The following is a 15,969-nucleotide window of genomic DNA, read 5'->3' on the forward strand; positions in this document are numbered from 1 at the left end:
ATCAAGTGAGCCACAGCTCTCAACTATCATGGCTAACAGAGAAACACTTCATTGTCTGTAAAGTACTTTGAGATTTCCTGAGATTGTGAAAGGAGCAATTGAGAGGCAAGTCTGTTTTCTTTCACTGATTCTGTCCATTTTTGCAGATGGCACAGGTTTCAAAAAGGTCACTACGTGAGGCATCTCATACCTGCTTCCCTCAATGCACAACTCGGATTGATACAAATAGAAATACCCCAAAAATCAATTTTAATAGGGAACTCCATAAAACCATGTTGTTAGGGATATGGATCTGGAGTAAGAATCATACAACAGCTACTTGGGAAATTCTATTTTTTTCTTCTGACCCAAATCTCTTCTGCCAAAATACAGTCACCAACTGAAAACTTACGGTGTGCATGTTAAAGCCATTGATCAAATAAAGCTTTCCATTTGTAACAGACATCTAGTAAACAGAATAAATAAGGTCTGACTGCTATAAACAGCTTGCACTATATATGTTTATCAAAGGGAGCTGGCTAATCATCACAGAAATTGATCAGTGTATATAATTCATGACATGTGATTTTAAGCCCTCAACATTCATGTCCTCCAGCTCCAAGCAGCAAATTCAATTATCAACTTGCATTTAAATTGTCTACATCTCTCTTGTTTTAAAGATCTGAGCAATACTCCCTGTTTCTCCAACGAGAACAAATCACTCTTTTTTAATGTAATGATAGCTGACGATAGAATAGCAAAGCCACATTGTGCACTAAATGAGCCTGATCAATAAGTTGGTTAGCATAGCCTGCCTCAAACTTACAAATTACTTTGAAACGTTTGGTTAGCTTTTATTCACAGCCTAACCTCAAAGCTGCTTAGAAACTTTCAGCAAGCAATTGTGAATCATATCCAAACATTCTTCATCTTTGGCCATGGCCATTCATTGATGTGTTTGCTTTTATGCAGAATTACTTTGCATATATCCAGAGTAATCTCCCAAATTCTGACCTGACCACTTAACTAGTCCTAGTCTCTTCAAATGTTATTAATCATAAATATGTTAATCAAATAGCAATGAGGCTAGCTACCATCAGCATTTCTTACACTATTAGAAGACTCTTGTTACATTACAATGAGTACATACTACAACTGTATACCAGGGCACCCAGGGTAGACTTTCAGTAAACAAAAGTGGTCATTGCCAACCAGGACCAACTGCTTTCTTACCTTGGTAATCAATCTCACTGCCCTTTAATTGCAGCGAGCTGCTTTTTCAACATTTAAAACATTTTGCAAAGTATGCATCCTGAAACTGGATAATTCCTGCATAAGAATAAACCATCCCAGCAAGAAAATTTATGAGACAGTTCCAAAACTATCTTAGATACATTTTATGACACTAAAGTCTTTAAATGAGCAGTAATTCATGAAATACTCGCAAACATTTTCTTACAGGGTAATTGATGTCACTGAAGCACAAGTTCCCAAATCAGGTCTTTTTTTTGCATATCAAAATTAGATGATCAAAATCTTTGAGTTCCAGACCACTAAGTTAGGCCTGCCCCAGTAGATTTCACACATGCAGTTCCAAACCCAATCTGAATTCACACAGTAAGAAGTCTCACAACACCAGGCTGACGTCCAACAGGTTCATCTGGTATTGAATTGAATGAACACTTTCACTTCAGACAGAATGATGTAGTTTGTAGATTAGTTTCTTTCTGAAGTTATATATTACTGAGCCCATGCCAATACACAAACTCCAGGCTGAAATCAATGCATTTCTTAATACCCAACATCGACTACAACACAGAAAAGGTAATCCAACAAAATAGTAACTCTTGCTTGCCTTCCATTGAATATGAGTCTTTGTTGCACATCTGTATCTAGCAGATGTTTTTCCTTTACTGCTAAATTTTCTAGAATCCAACACCCTGGGTTCCATCACTCTGATTCCCAACAGAAATCAACAACAGCCAGAGTGATCCAATTCTAACCATGGTTTCATCAAGTAAGGAGACAGACCCCTTCGCAAAATAGGTGTTGTTCTTTTGCTTTTAGGTAGCTTGTGCTGAGACGCTAATCAGGATGTCAGTGCGGTCTCAACCAGAGGGTGGACTAGATTAAGAGCACTTAAGATCCACAATTATTACATTTGCCACAATCTTTAGCCTTTCCATTCTCTTAACATCATAACACAGGTATAAAGCAGTCCATTTGTCCTGCCATTCTCAAGTAATTCAAATGACCAATCAAATCACTAAAGCTGCATGCTGTTTCAATAAGCTTTCTAAAAATAACTATGCATTACATTAAACGTATTTCAGCTTTTGCTTACAGGCTTAATTCTCGCACCATGAATTTGGCAGTATTATCAGATTAGGCATATTTTTAACAACAGATAATAGTTATGTACTGCTGAAGCAGGCACTACGTAACTCAAACACCTGTTCACTTGTTTGTTCGCAAGAGTTCTCACCTCCATCAGATTCATACAAGGTATATTGATGTATTTTTGTGTAAACAAAAGCATTTCCTTTTATGACATGGTTGCAGGAATATAACAAACTAAAATAAACCAAATCCAATAAATCAAATTCTCAATAAAAGGTTTTATTTAACTAAGAAGGCAGCCTCTATTTCAGTGTCTTATTTTGTCTCTTCTGGTTGAGTTTGTTGACAAATCGTCATTTGCAACAACCTGAAAGCCTATGGTGACCATAACTTTTTTCTCACAGGAGCAAAATCAGACAGTTTTACAGAGTCACGTAAAGATATATTAAGATAGGTGACCAAACCATTGGTCGAACTGCAAAATTGAGTATGTTACATTTCGAGTTCTGTGCACAGTCAGGGCTCAGTGTTAAAATGATGGTGAGTTTGCAGAAGGTGGAGAATTCATTTACAATGATGATGTGAGAGCTGAGAGATTACATCTACTAGGAAAGATTGAACAGGCTGGGTGACTCTTCATTTGGAAAAAAGACTGAGCAGTGAGCTAATGAAGGTTTTAAAGATTACAAAGAGGGTTTGATAGGAAGAGGTTTTCCACTTGTGGAGGAATTCAAAACTTGGGATCATAAACCTAAGATAGTAATTATTAAATTCAATGGAGAATTTAGCAGAAGCTGCTTTACCCAGAGAAGAGTTAGAATATAAACTTTATTGCCACACAAAATAGTTGAAGGGATTAATAGTGATGAATTTAAAATGCAGTTAGATTAACATTCGAGGAATAAAGAACTGTCAGCGCAAATCAAGGTAAATCAATTATGATCTCATAGCCATTACAGAGACATGGTGAAAAGGCGATCAAAAGTGGAATTAGATATTCAGGGATATCTGACCTTCTGGAAAGACAGGAGTGAAAGAAAATGTGGTGGGGTAGCACTTAAGAGGAGATGAAAATGAGGTCAGTTGCAAGAGGCGATCGAGGCCCAGATGATGTAGAGTCCATTTAGGTGGAGGTAAATAATAGCAAAGAAAATATGACAGTGATAGGAGTAGTGTATAGACCTGCAAACAGTAGCCACACTGTAGGAGTATGCAACAAGAATAGAGCAGTAATTATAGGTGAATTTAATCCTGTCACTGGGTTAATCAAGTTGAAAAGGATAGCTACAAAAAAAAATTCATAAAGTGCAATAAAGATAGCTTTTGAGAGCAATGTGTTATGGAGCCAACCAAAGAACAGGTTATCTTAGGTCTGGTAATGGATAACGAGACAAAGTTTATTACCCAGGTGCCTGGCACTGTGAGGCAGCAGTGCTAACCACTGTGCCGCCATGCCACCCTATGTTTAAATGTTTAATAAATGACCTCAGAGTAAAAGATCTCTTAGGAGTAGTGAGCATAACATGATAGAATTTAATGTTCAGTTTCAGAAGTGAGAAACTTGGGTCAGAAACAACCGTATTTAACTGAAATAAAGGAAATTATAATTAAATGATATAGAGTTAACTAAATAGATTAGCAGGAAAGACAGTAAGCAGTGGCATTTAAGGAGGTAATTCATGATTCTCAACAAAATATATCCCAATCAGGAGGAAAGATTCAAATAAAGGGGTTGTTGTTCGCTCATCAACATCGATGAGGACCTCGACACCATTAATCATTTTGAGGCTAAACGCGGCGTGTCTGAAGATGACTGATCAGGCCAATTCAGGCACGGAATGTCCTGGCACATATTGGGCAGACTTGTTAGGCACTGTAGTTGTTGCGCTGGTGGCTCTGGACTTGCACGGCTCGCGCTTAAGTTGTGCTTCAGCATTGCACCTTGCTTCGTAAGTTTGGCAGTCCTTGTGGATGAGGCAGCGCCAGGTAGGGCGGTTTTGTGTGTTTCCCAGGTAGTCGTGTCTATGTCAAACGTTTCCCAGGTGGTCATGTCTGTATCAAGCAACTTCAGGGAGGCCTTGAATGTGTCTTTGTAACGTTTATTCTGCCCTCCAAGCGAGCGTCTTCCAGCAGAGTTCCCCAAAAAGGAGCTGCTTGGGTATACGCTCGTCAAGCATACGGATGACATGACCTGCCCACCGGGTCTGTGCTCTCGTCAGTAGTGTGTGGACCATTGGTAGACTTGCTTGAGAGAGAACTTCAATGTCTGGTATTTTATCTTGCCACCTGATGCGCAATATTCTGCGAAGACAAGTCATGTGGAAATGATTGAGCTGTCTTGTATGCCTTTGATACACAGTCCACATTTCACAGGGATAAGGAGGGTAGTGAGTACCACAGCACTGTAGACCTTCAGTTTTGCTGCTGGGCTGATTCCTCAGCGTTCCCATACAGTGGAGTGCAATCTACTGAAAGCAGAACTTGCCTTTGCTATTCTGCAGTTAACTTCTGTATAAATAGTCACTACTCGGGAGAGGGTGCTGCCAAGATAAGTGAACTGGTCCACTGCCTGTAGTTTCTGCCCTTTGATTGTGATAATGGGTTCTGTGTACAGTGCATGAGCAGCAGGCTGGTGCATGACTTTGGTCTTTTTAATGTTGATGGCGAGTCCAAAATTGTCACAAGCTGTGGAAAATTTGTCCATGCTGACTTGTATCTCTGGCTCTGAGCCAGTACATAGGGCACAGTCATCAGCAAAGAGGAAGTCTCTCAGAACAGTCTCCTTCACTTTGGTAATAGCTTGAAGTCTCCTCAGGTTGAAGAGCTTCCCATTCACTCTATACTTGAGGCTGATTCCAGCAACACTGTCCTGGAAGGTAACATTCAGCATTGCAGTAAACATCATGTTGAACAGTGTGGGTGCGAGCACGCAGCCCTGTTTGACACCATTAGTGACTGGGAATACCTTAGAAGATCCTCAGCCATCCAGAACTCTGGCCATCATGGAACTGGCGTACCGTATGAATGAATTTGGGGGGCAGCCAAACTTTGACATGATCCTCCACAGGCGTTGTCAACTGACGGTGTCGAAGGCTTTTGCAAGGTCAACAAAGTTTGTGTAGAGGTAACTAGGTTAGGTAATTTAAATAGGTAATTCATGATTCTCAGCAAAAATATATCCCTGTTAGGAGGAAAGATTCAAATACAGGGATAAACCAACAACAGCTAACGAAGGAAGTTTAAGGAGAGTAATAAGTTGAAAGAAAAAGCATACAAGGCGAAAATCAGTGATAGCCCTGAAGACTAGGATAAATTTAGAATCCAGTAAAGGGGACTAAAATGATGAGAGAGAAAATAAAGTATGGCGACAAATTGGTGAGGAATATAAAAACTGACAATAAAAGCTTCTTTAAATTTGTAAAAAAGAGAGATAGTTATGGGGGACAAGAAAATGGCAGGGGAGTTATACAGATATTTTGCATTGATTTTTAGTGTGAAAGATTCTTCAAACATTCCATTAGTTCAAAAGAATATGGAGGAGGAATTAGGCCGTTGCCATCAGTAGGGAAATAGTATTAGATAAACAAATGAGGCTAAAGATAGATAAGTTCCCTGGGGTCGATGGCTTGTGTACTAGTATCCTAAAAGAAGTAGTTACACAGACAGTGGATGTATTGGTTGTAATTTTCTAAAACTCCTTGGATTCTGATAAAGTACTGTAAGATTGGAAAACTGCCAATGTGACACCTCTATTCAAAAAGGGAGGGAAGTAAAAAAAAAGTCAACTATACACCAATTTACCCAATTTCTATTGTTGGAAAATATTGGAATCAATTGTTGAGGAAATAATAGCAGCTGATTTAGAAAATCATCACCTAATCAAGCAGAGTCAGCGTGACTTACTTCATGAAAGGGAAATTGTATCTGGCAAATTTATTTCAATTTTTCAAGGAAGTCTCAAGCAGAGTGGATATTAGGTGTGTTATATTTGGACTTCCAGAAAACAGTCAACAAGGTACCTCACAAAGACACAGGGAGAACGTGCAAACTTCACACAGTCACCCAAAACTGTGTGGCAGCATTGCTGATCACTGTGCTACTGTGTATCCAGCAGATTATTCTTATTTAAGGAAAGATATTATTTCGTTGGAGGCACTTCAGAGAAAGTTCACTTGGATGATCCCTCATATGGAGGGATTGTCTTATGGGGTAAGTTTAAACAGGTGACTCCACTGACTGGAATTTAGAAGAATGAGAGGTGATCTCATAAGGCATAGATAAGGCAAAGGAGTATACATATTAGAGTGGTGGTGCTGGAAGTCTTAAAGCGCATCAAGGTAGATAAATCTCCGGGACCTGATGAAGTGTATCCCAGGATATTGTGGGAGGCTAAGGAGGAAATTGTGGGTTCCCTAGCAGAGATATTTGAATCATCGATAGCCACAGGTGAGGTGCCTGAAGATTGGAGGGTGGCAAATGTTGTGCCTTTATTTAAAGGGAACTGCAGGGAAAAGCCTGGGAACTACAGGCCGGTGAGTCTCACATCTGTGGTGGTGAATTCGTTGGAAGATATTTTGAGAAACAGGATCTACAGGGATTTAGAGACACAAGGACTGATTAGCGACAGTCAGCACGGCTTTGTGAGTGAAAAATCACTTCTCACAAATTTGATTGAGTTTTTTGAAGCGGTAACAAGAAGGTAGATGAGAGCAGTTGATGTTGTCTACACAGACTCTAACAAGGCCTTTGACAAGCTACTGTATGGTAGGTTGTTACACAAGGCTAAAGCTACAGGATCCAGGGTGAGGTAGCTAAATGGATACAAAATTGGCTTGATGACAGAATGTGGGTATGCCGGCGTTGGACTGGCGTAAACACAGTGAAAAGTCTGACAACACCAGGTTTTAGTCCAACCTATTTATTTGATAATATACTCGCAAGCTTTCGGGTTAGTCCCTTCGTCAGATGAATGGAGAGTTCTGGCCTCAGACAGAGCATATAAAGCACAGACAGTTTAGAGATTACTGATTAGAATGCGAATCCTTACACCTATCCTGCTGTTCAAGACCTGAAGTGGCTGATAATGTGAGTGGAAGGAGCACTGATCACAGTTTAAAGAGATGTGTATTGTCTCCAGACAGTACAGTAAGTGAGGTTTTGCAAACCCAGGCAAGTCACGGGGGTTACAGATAGTGCGACATGAACCCAAGATCCCTGTTGAGACCGTCCTCATGTGTGCGGAACTTGGCTATCAGTCTCTGTTCAGCGACTCTGCGCTGTCGTGTGTCGTGAAGGCCGCCTTGGAGAATGCTTACCCGAAGGTCAGAGGCTGAATGCCCGTGACCACTGAAGTGTTCGCCAACAGGAACAGTCTTGCCTGGTGACTGACGAGCAATGTTCATTCATCCGTTGTCATAGCGTCTGCATGGTCTCCCCAATGTACCATGCTTCGGGACATCCTTTCTTGCAAACCTTGTCTACCTGATACGTTGCAAGAAAGGATGTCCCGAAGCATGGTACATTGGGGAGACCATGCAGACGCTACGACAACGGATGAATGAACATCGCTCATCAGTCACCAGGCAAGACTGTTCCCTTCCTGTTGGCGAACACTTCAGTGGTCACGGGCATTCAGCCTCTGACCTTCGGGTAAGCGTTCTCCAAGGCGGCCTTCACGACACACGACAGCGCAGAGTCGCTGAACAGAGACTGATAGCCAAGTTCCACACACATGAGGACGGTCTCAACAGGGATCTTGGGTTCATGTCGCACTATCTGTAACCCCCGTGACTTGCCTGGGTTTGCAAAACCTCACTTACTGTACTGTCTGGAGACAATACACATCTCTTTAAACTGTGATCAGTGCTCCTTCCACTCACATTATCAGCCACTTCAGGTCTTGAACAGCAGGTTAGGTGTAAGGATTCGCATTCTAATCAGTAATCTCTAAACTGTCTGTGCTTTATATGCTCTGTCTGAGGCCAGAACTCTCCATTCACCTGACGAAGGGACTAACCCGAAAGCTTGCGAGTATATTATCAAATAAATAGGTTGGACTAAAACCTGGTGTTGTCAGACTTTTCACTGTGTTGATGACAGAAGCCAGAGGGTGGTTGTCAAGGGTTATTTTTCAAACTGAAGGCCTGTGACCAGCAGTGTGCCTCAGGGATCAGTGCTGGGTCCACTGTTATTTGTCATTTATATTAATGATTTGGATGAGAATATAGGAGACATGGTTAGTAAGTTTGCAGATGTCACCAAGATTGGTGGCATAGTGGACAGTGAAGTTGGTTATCTCCAATTGTAATGGGATCTTGATCAATTGGGCCAGTGAGCTGACGAATGGCAGAGTTTAATTTAGATAAACGCAAGGTGATACACTTTGGTAGATTGAACCAGGGCAGGGGATGTACTCAGTTAATGGTAGGGCGTTGGGAAGAATTACAGAGCAAAGAGATCTAGGGGGACAGGTTCATAGCTCCTTGAAAGTGGAGTCACAAGTGGACAAAGAGGTGAAGAAGGCATTCAGCATGCTTGGTTTCATTAGTCAGAATATTGAATACAGAAGTTGGAACATCTTGTTGAAGTTGTACAAGGCATTGGTAAGGCCACATTTGGAATATTGTGTACAGTTCTGGTCACACTATTATAGAAAGAATATTATTAAACTAGAAAGAGTGCAGAAAAGATTTACTAGGATGTTACCAGGATTTGATGGTTTGAGTTAAGAAGAGAGGCTGGATAGACTGGGACTTTTTCCTCTGGAGCATCGAAGGCTGAGGAGTGATCTGAGAGAGGTCTATAAAATAACGAAGGGCATAGATAAGGTAAATAGTATCTTTTCCCAAAGGTAGGGAAGTCTAAAACTAGAAGGCATTGGTTTAAGGTGAGAGAGGAGAGAAGCAGAAGGGTCTAGAGAGGGAATTCTTTCCACACAGAGGGTGACGAGTGTCTGGTACAAGCTGCCAGAGGTAGTAGTAGAGGCGGGTACAATTTTGTCTTTTAAGAAGCATTTAGACAGTTACATGGGTAAGATGAGTATAGAGGGATATGAGCCAAATGAAGGCAATTGGGACCAGCTTAGGGCTTTAAAAAAGGGCAGCACGGCCAAGTTGGGCCAAAGGGTCTCTTTCCATGCTGGAAATCTCCACCTCAATGAAACATATAGGATTCTAAAAGGGCTTGACAGGGTAAACGAGGAGATGTTTCACCTCATGAGAACATACTGGACTAAGGGTATAGTCTCACAATAAAGGGGCATCAATTTAAGATAGATAAGCAGAAAGTTCTTCTCTCAGCGGGTTGTCAATCTTTGGAACATCTTGCCACAGAGTTCAGAGCACAGCCTTTGTGTACATTTAAGGCTGAGCAATAGATTGTTGATCAGTATGGGAATCAAGGATTATGAGGAAAGGGCAGGAAAGTGGATGTGAGGAATGTTGGATCAGTCATGCACAGAAATGACATGTCCAGCATCAATGGACAAAATAGAGGAATAAAGGTACACAAATTGAAAATTATCAGAAAAGTGATAAGCTGATTTCATGAACTGCTCATGTGGTGCGTACACGAGTTAGGGAAGGAGTTCCAGAATTTTGATCCAGTGGCAGTGAAGTAATGGTGATATAGTTTCAAGTCAGGATTGTGTGTTACTTGAGAGATGAACTTGCTCTCATGCATCTGTTGCCCTTATGCTCCTTGGTTAACAGATGCATTTGCTGCAGGTAGACTGGTGAGGACAAGCTCAAGTAGGTTTGTCGTGCTTGTTAGTTCTCTAACTACCTTCCCCACACTCAGCCTGGCAGATTTATCCTTCAGGACTCAGGCAGTTTGATCAGTGGTGGTGCTATCAAGGCACTCTCAATGATACACACCAGAGTCCCCCATCTAGAGTGCTTCTTTTAAGTGATGTTCAATATGGAAGAGCACAAATTGATCAGCTGAGCTAGGCAATAACCAGCAGGAAGTTTCAGTACCCACCTAATGTCATAAGAATTCATGGGATTTTGAGGAAATGCTAAAGACTCCCAGCACTACTCCCTCCTGTCTGTATGCCACTTTGCCGCCATCTCTGATGGATCTGTCCTGCCAGCAGGACAAGATGTACCCAGAGATTGTGATAGGAAATTTTGGGACACTGATTGTAAGGTATGGTTCAATGATTATGACTACGTCAGGTTGTTGTCTGATAAGTCTGTGGGATAGTTCTCACAATGTTGGCCCAGGTGCTAATGAAGGGGACTTCATTGGGGTTGACAAGGCAGTACGTGCTTTTGTTCTTTGCCAGTGCTTAAGTGGATGCTGGTTTTATTCTTAGTTTTCTGTAATGGTTTGATATAGTTGAATGGCTCACTAGATAATTTCAGAAAGGAGCTAAGATTCAACCATCACACGTAGGGACAGCACAGTTCCTTCCCTAAAGGACACAAGTGAATCTGATGGAGTTTTAACACAATCTTGTAGTTTCACAATCACTATTTCTGAGACTAGTTTTTTATTTCAGACTTAATAATTAATTGAACTTGAATTTCCCTCACCTGCCATGGTGCTATTTTGAACTCATATGGGGACAGCATTAGAATAGTGGATTACTAGCCCAGCAATATTACAACTGCACTATTTACTCTGTGCCCGTTGAATTCTGGCCTCTCAAACATCTCCAATTTTAACCATTCCACGACTGACAGTTATGCCCTCAAGTGTGTGGGTCCTAAGTTCTGGAACTTTCTCCCCTAAAAGCTCCCCACCTTTTAATCTTTCTCTCCTTTTAAGGTTCTCCTTAAAATCTACACTTTAATCATAGCTGTGTCTAATTTTGTCTGATTGTGCTCCTGTGGAACTACTTGGAATGTTATACTATATTAAATATACAATATAAGTGTTAGCCATTGTATACAATAATCTAAAAATAAGTCACCAAGTGGAAGGCAAGATCGATAGGAAGCTGAGGTCAGGGTTGTGTCAGGAACACCGTCGGGGTAAAGTGAAGTTACAGTTGGTCTGCAAGTGGTTGTGCGACAGCTGACTTTACTTGATGCTCAAATATTATAAAGGTAAAGTACAAGTATTACATTTCTGAGCATGGACAATCTTCATCCTAGAAGGTTAAAAAAAATCAACACTTTCAGTACATAAACCAGAATTTTCTAAAGTAAAGAAAATCTGAATAAACTTGTACTTAACAAGAGAGCTTGGATTCAATAAAGAAATGAACAAAAAACTTTTTTCACGCAAACAGTCGTAATGCTCTTTTATGTCTTAAAGTTGCTATTAATGCTATTTTCAGCAAGTATGATTCTTTGAAGATTGCAGGACAAGTTGATAAGGATGGTAAGAAAGCATATGGGATCCTTGCTATCAACCTGTAAGTTCTGTTGATATAGTTTGGAGAAAAGTTTGGGCCTGTATTCACTGGAGAATAGAAAAATAAGAGGAGAACTTATCGAAACGCGTAAGATTCTGAGGTTACTTGACAGGATGGATGCTGAAGGAATGCTTTCACTTTGAGAGTCTAGAACTAAGAGGCAACAGTTTAAAAATAAGGGGTATCCCACTTAAGATGAAAATGAGGAAAATTCATTTTCTCTCAGATGGCTGAGTCAATGGAATTTTCTTTTCAAGACAGTGGATGTAGGGTCCTTGAATATTTGATTTGCCGCATTTATTAGTATGCAGTGAAAACTATTGTTTCTTGCACACTATACAGACACTGTACATAGAGAAGGAAAAGAGAGGGTGCAGAACGTAGTGTTACAGTTATATCTAGGGTGTAGAGAAAGATCAACTTAATATGAGATAGGCCCATTCAAATGTCTGCTGGTAGCAGGGAAGCTGTTCTTGAGTCAGCTGGTACATGACCTCCAGACTTTATCTTTTTCCTGACAGATGGTGGTGGAAGAGACACGTCTGGGATCCGTGGCATCCTCGCTGACTGCTTTGCTAAGGCAGCTGGAAATATAGACAGAGTCAAGGGATGGAAGGCTGGTTTGTGTGATGGACTGGGCTTCATTCAGGACCCTTTGTAATTTCTTGTGATCTTGGGCAGAGCCGACGCCATACCAAACAGAGAGATAACCAGAAAGAATGCTTTCTATGGTGTATCAGTAAAAGTTGGTGAGAGTAATAGTGGACATGCCAAATTTCCTCAACTTCCTGAGAAAGTAGGGGCATTGGGCTTTCTTAACTATAGCATCGTCATGGAGCGATCAGGACAGGATGGTGATGATCTGAACACCTAGAAACCTGGAAGCTCTCAACCATTTTCACTTCATCCCTGTTGATACAGACAGGTGCATTTTCTCCACTACGCTTCCTGAAGTCGAGAACTGTCTTCTTCATTTTGCTGACATTGAGGGAGAGATGACTGTCGTCGCACCAGTTCGCAAGATTCTCTACCTCATTCCTGTACTCCGTCTCATTGTTGTTGGAGATCCAACCCACTATGGTGGTGTCATCCACATATTTGAAAATCGAGTTGAAGGGAATTTGGCCACACAGTCATAGGCGTATAAGGAATATAGTAAGGAACTGAGGACAAAGCCTTGTACGGCATCAGTGTTAGGGTGATCATGGAAGAGGTGCTGTTGCCTATACTTACTGTGACTCAGGAAGTCTAGGATCCAGTTGCATAGGGAGGAGCCAAGCACCAGGCCATTGAGTTTGAAGATGAATTTTGTAGGAATAATGGTGTTGAAGGCTGAGCTGCAGTCAATAAATAGGGAGACTGACATAGGTGTCTTTGTTATCCAGATGTTCCAGGTTTGTGTGTAGTGCCAGGGAGATGGCGTCTGCTGTGGACCTACTCTGGTGATATGTGAATTGTAGGGGATCCAGGCAATCTGGGAGCCTGGAATTGATTTATGCCATGACTAACCTTTTTAAACACTTCATTATGATGGATGCCAGAGTCACTGATAGTCATTAAGGCATGCTGCTTGGCTTTTCTTTGGTACAGGGATGATGGCCATCTTCTTGAAGCAGATGGGGACCTCAGACTGGTGTAAAGAAACGTTAAAGATATCTGCGAATACACTTGCCAGCTGGAAGCTGATTTTGATTGATCCTTGATTGACAAGGGAGTCGAAATATAAAGGGGAAGGAAGAAAAGTGCAGATCAGCAATGATCTTATTGGAAGGCTGAGCAAGCTTGAGGGGCTGAATGGCCTACTCCTAGTCATAATTTATACATTCATAGGATGCCTAACAAAAATCAATCACAGATCCAACAGCTTCAGAAAGAAGCTGGAATTGCTCACCTTAGAGCAAAGATGATTTTGGGGGGTGGGGGGGGGGAGGAGCGTTAACAGAGGTGTTTAAAGTCATTAAAGGGTTTGATAAAGTAAATAAGGAGTACACGTTCCCACTGGCTCTAGATCTGGCAAACAAGGGTACAGATTTTAGAGAGTTAACCAAAGAACAAGAGAGAATGATGAAAATTTTTTTAAACTCAAGTTATGATATTCTGCCCAAAAAGGTAGTGGAAACAAATTCAACCATAACTTTCAAAAGACAATTGGATAAATACTAAGGAAATTTTCAGAACTGTAACAAAAGAGCAACCTGAGTGGGACAATTAAATAGCTCTTGTTGGCACAGGCATGGTGAGTGAACAGCCTCCGTCTGTTCTATATGATTCTATGACTTGGTTCCTTTTCATGGTATCTAAATGGAATATCAACTGGGCGATGAAACAGAGATCAATGCAAGCTAAAACCAATTGCAGCAAAAATCAGCCAACTGACATAAAAGTCATCATTGAGGCAAATATTTGTAGCTTCTGTCAGCAAAGCCAATATGCTCAACACAGCCTGAATAATGGCACACAAATTATCTCTGTACTTTTAGAAACCACGAAGTGCATGAAGAAAAATGTTTGCAGGTCCTGCATCTGAACAAAATGCCTGATTATTTCAGGATACAAAACAGCATACTCTGTGGGACGCAACTGATTTCACGTATGGTGATAGCTTTGGGAAATATTGGACAAGGACCTGGAAAATTACAATCTATAATAATATTGAGGTGTCATATGTCAGTTATTACTAAGCAATGCAAAGATGTCCGTCAAAATACAACTTCAGTTTCTCTGCACACTTCATATACATGACATATCAATTGAGCTTAACTGTTGCATCATCTGCCTGGGCTAAACGTGACATTCAATGTGCTATCTAAAGAGCTGGTCAGCAATGGCCACCGACCTGACTGAACGCCATATTGGACGCACCGCACTCAAAGTGTACCATACACTGGGACGCACTGCAACCAGAAAATGGACTAAAGCCCAAACATGCTGTTCTCAGTGTGAAAACTCAAATGAACTCCATGAGATGCCAGTAAACCTGGGTCAACTCTGTTGGGTAGAAGTCCTCAGAAAATATTTAACAGCATCATCAATAAAGATGTCACAACATCACATCTATTTTGACCAATTGAAAAACAATTGGCATAACATGTTCCATTTACAATGCTTTTTTTAAAAGAAGTTTATTTATTAGTCACAAGGCTGCAATGAAGTTACCATGAAATTTCCTTAGTTGCTACGATCCTGCACCTGTTCAGGTCAATGCACTTAGCCGGCACATCTGCCAGAATGTGCGAGGAAACCGAAGCACCCAGAGGACACCCACACAGACACAGGGAGAATGTGCAAACTCCACACAAACACTGACCCAAGCCGGGAATTGAACCCAGGTCCCTGGTGCCATGAAGCAACAGTGCTGACCACTGTGTCACCGTGCCGCTCTGATGAATACCTGATGAACAATCTCAAAAGAAACTCGATGAATGGCTGTTACCATCTAACTGAGATCATGAAAATAGCACTCTGTAACAGGGAGCTCTTTTTTCTTAGTCATACAGTTAAATGACAACAAAGGGACAAGCATTTTGCAGACAATAGTGAAATGCTGAAGGGAAAGTGCCTTTATAGAGCAAGACGTAGGCGCAGGAGGTGCTTATGACCCTGCTTCATCACTAAATTCACAGAATCACAGAATATCACAGTGCAGAAGAGGCCCTTCGGCCTATTGATTCTGCACCAATGCATGAAATGCCCTGACCTGCCCACCTTCAAATGTTATGGTGTGCTAAGTACTCATCCAGATACTTCTTAAAGGATTGAGGCATCCTGTCTCCACCACCCTCCCAGGCAGTGCATTCCAGACCGTTACCACCCTGAGTAAAAAAGTTTTTCCTCAAATCCCCCTTAAAATTCCCGTCCTACACTTTTAACTTGTGTCCCCTTGTAGCTGACTCTTTAACTCAGGGGGACAGCTGCTCCTTATCCACCCTGTCCATTCCCCTCATAATCTTGAGCACCTCAATACTGTCGCTCTTCAGTTTTCTCTGCTCTCTGCACCCCCTCCAGTGCAATTGTTCATCAATTAGGTGATACCCCAACTTAACCAAACCATCTCGGTTCCAGAACCCTTGATTCATTTTGCCTAACAAAAATCGATCACTTTCACTTTTGACATTTTCACTCTCAACAGATTTATTTTCTGACAGGTGGTGGGGGAATGTAAGATCATGGCTAAAATTTCATGGTTCAAGCCTCCATCAGTAGATATCACACAGAATGTTATACTCCCTGCATAGAAGAGCACTATTGAAGCAGAAAGGAAAATGATCCATTTGTGATCTGAAAAA

The 15,969-nt window shown here is 41.2% G+C and overlaps 1 protein-coding gene across 5 annotated transcripts in view; it reads right to left on the reverse strand.

Annotated features, from left to right (window-relative positions):
• The window catches only part of usp47 (ubiquitin specific peptidase 47), a 166,673-nt gene that overhangs the window by 106,395 nt on the left and 44,309 nt on the right, over positions 1 to 15,969 (reverse strand). Inside the window, exon 1 of one of the 5 annotated variants that reach the window (XM_080190070.1) lies at positions 1,835 to 2,189. The exons of the other annotated variants lie outside the window; for them this stretch is intronic. Within the exon in view, the coding sequence (XP_080046196.1) occupies positions 1,835 to 1,930 (96 nt within the window). The 5' untranslated portion in view covers positions 1,931 to 2,189. Of the gene's footprint in view, positions 1 to 1,834; positions 2,190 to 15,969 lie in introns of those variants that run through there. 5 annotated transcript variants of the gene reach the window in all.

Source organism: Carcharhinus amblyrhynchos, chromosome 6 (assembly GCF_965287045.1).
Source record: "Carcharhinus amblyrhynchos chromosome 6, sCarAmb.v2.hapA, whole genome shotgun sequence".
NCBI lineage: Eukaryota > Metazoa > Chordata > Chondrichthyes > Carcharhiniformes > Carcharhinidae > Carcharhinus > Carcharhinus amblyrhynchos.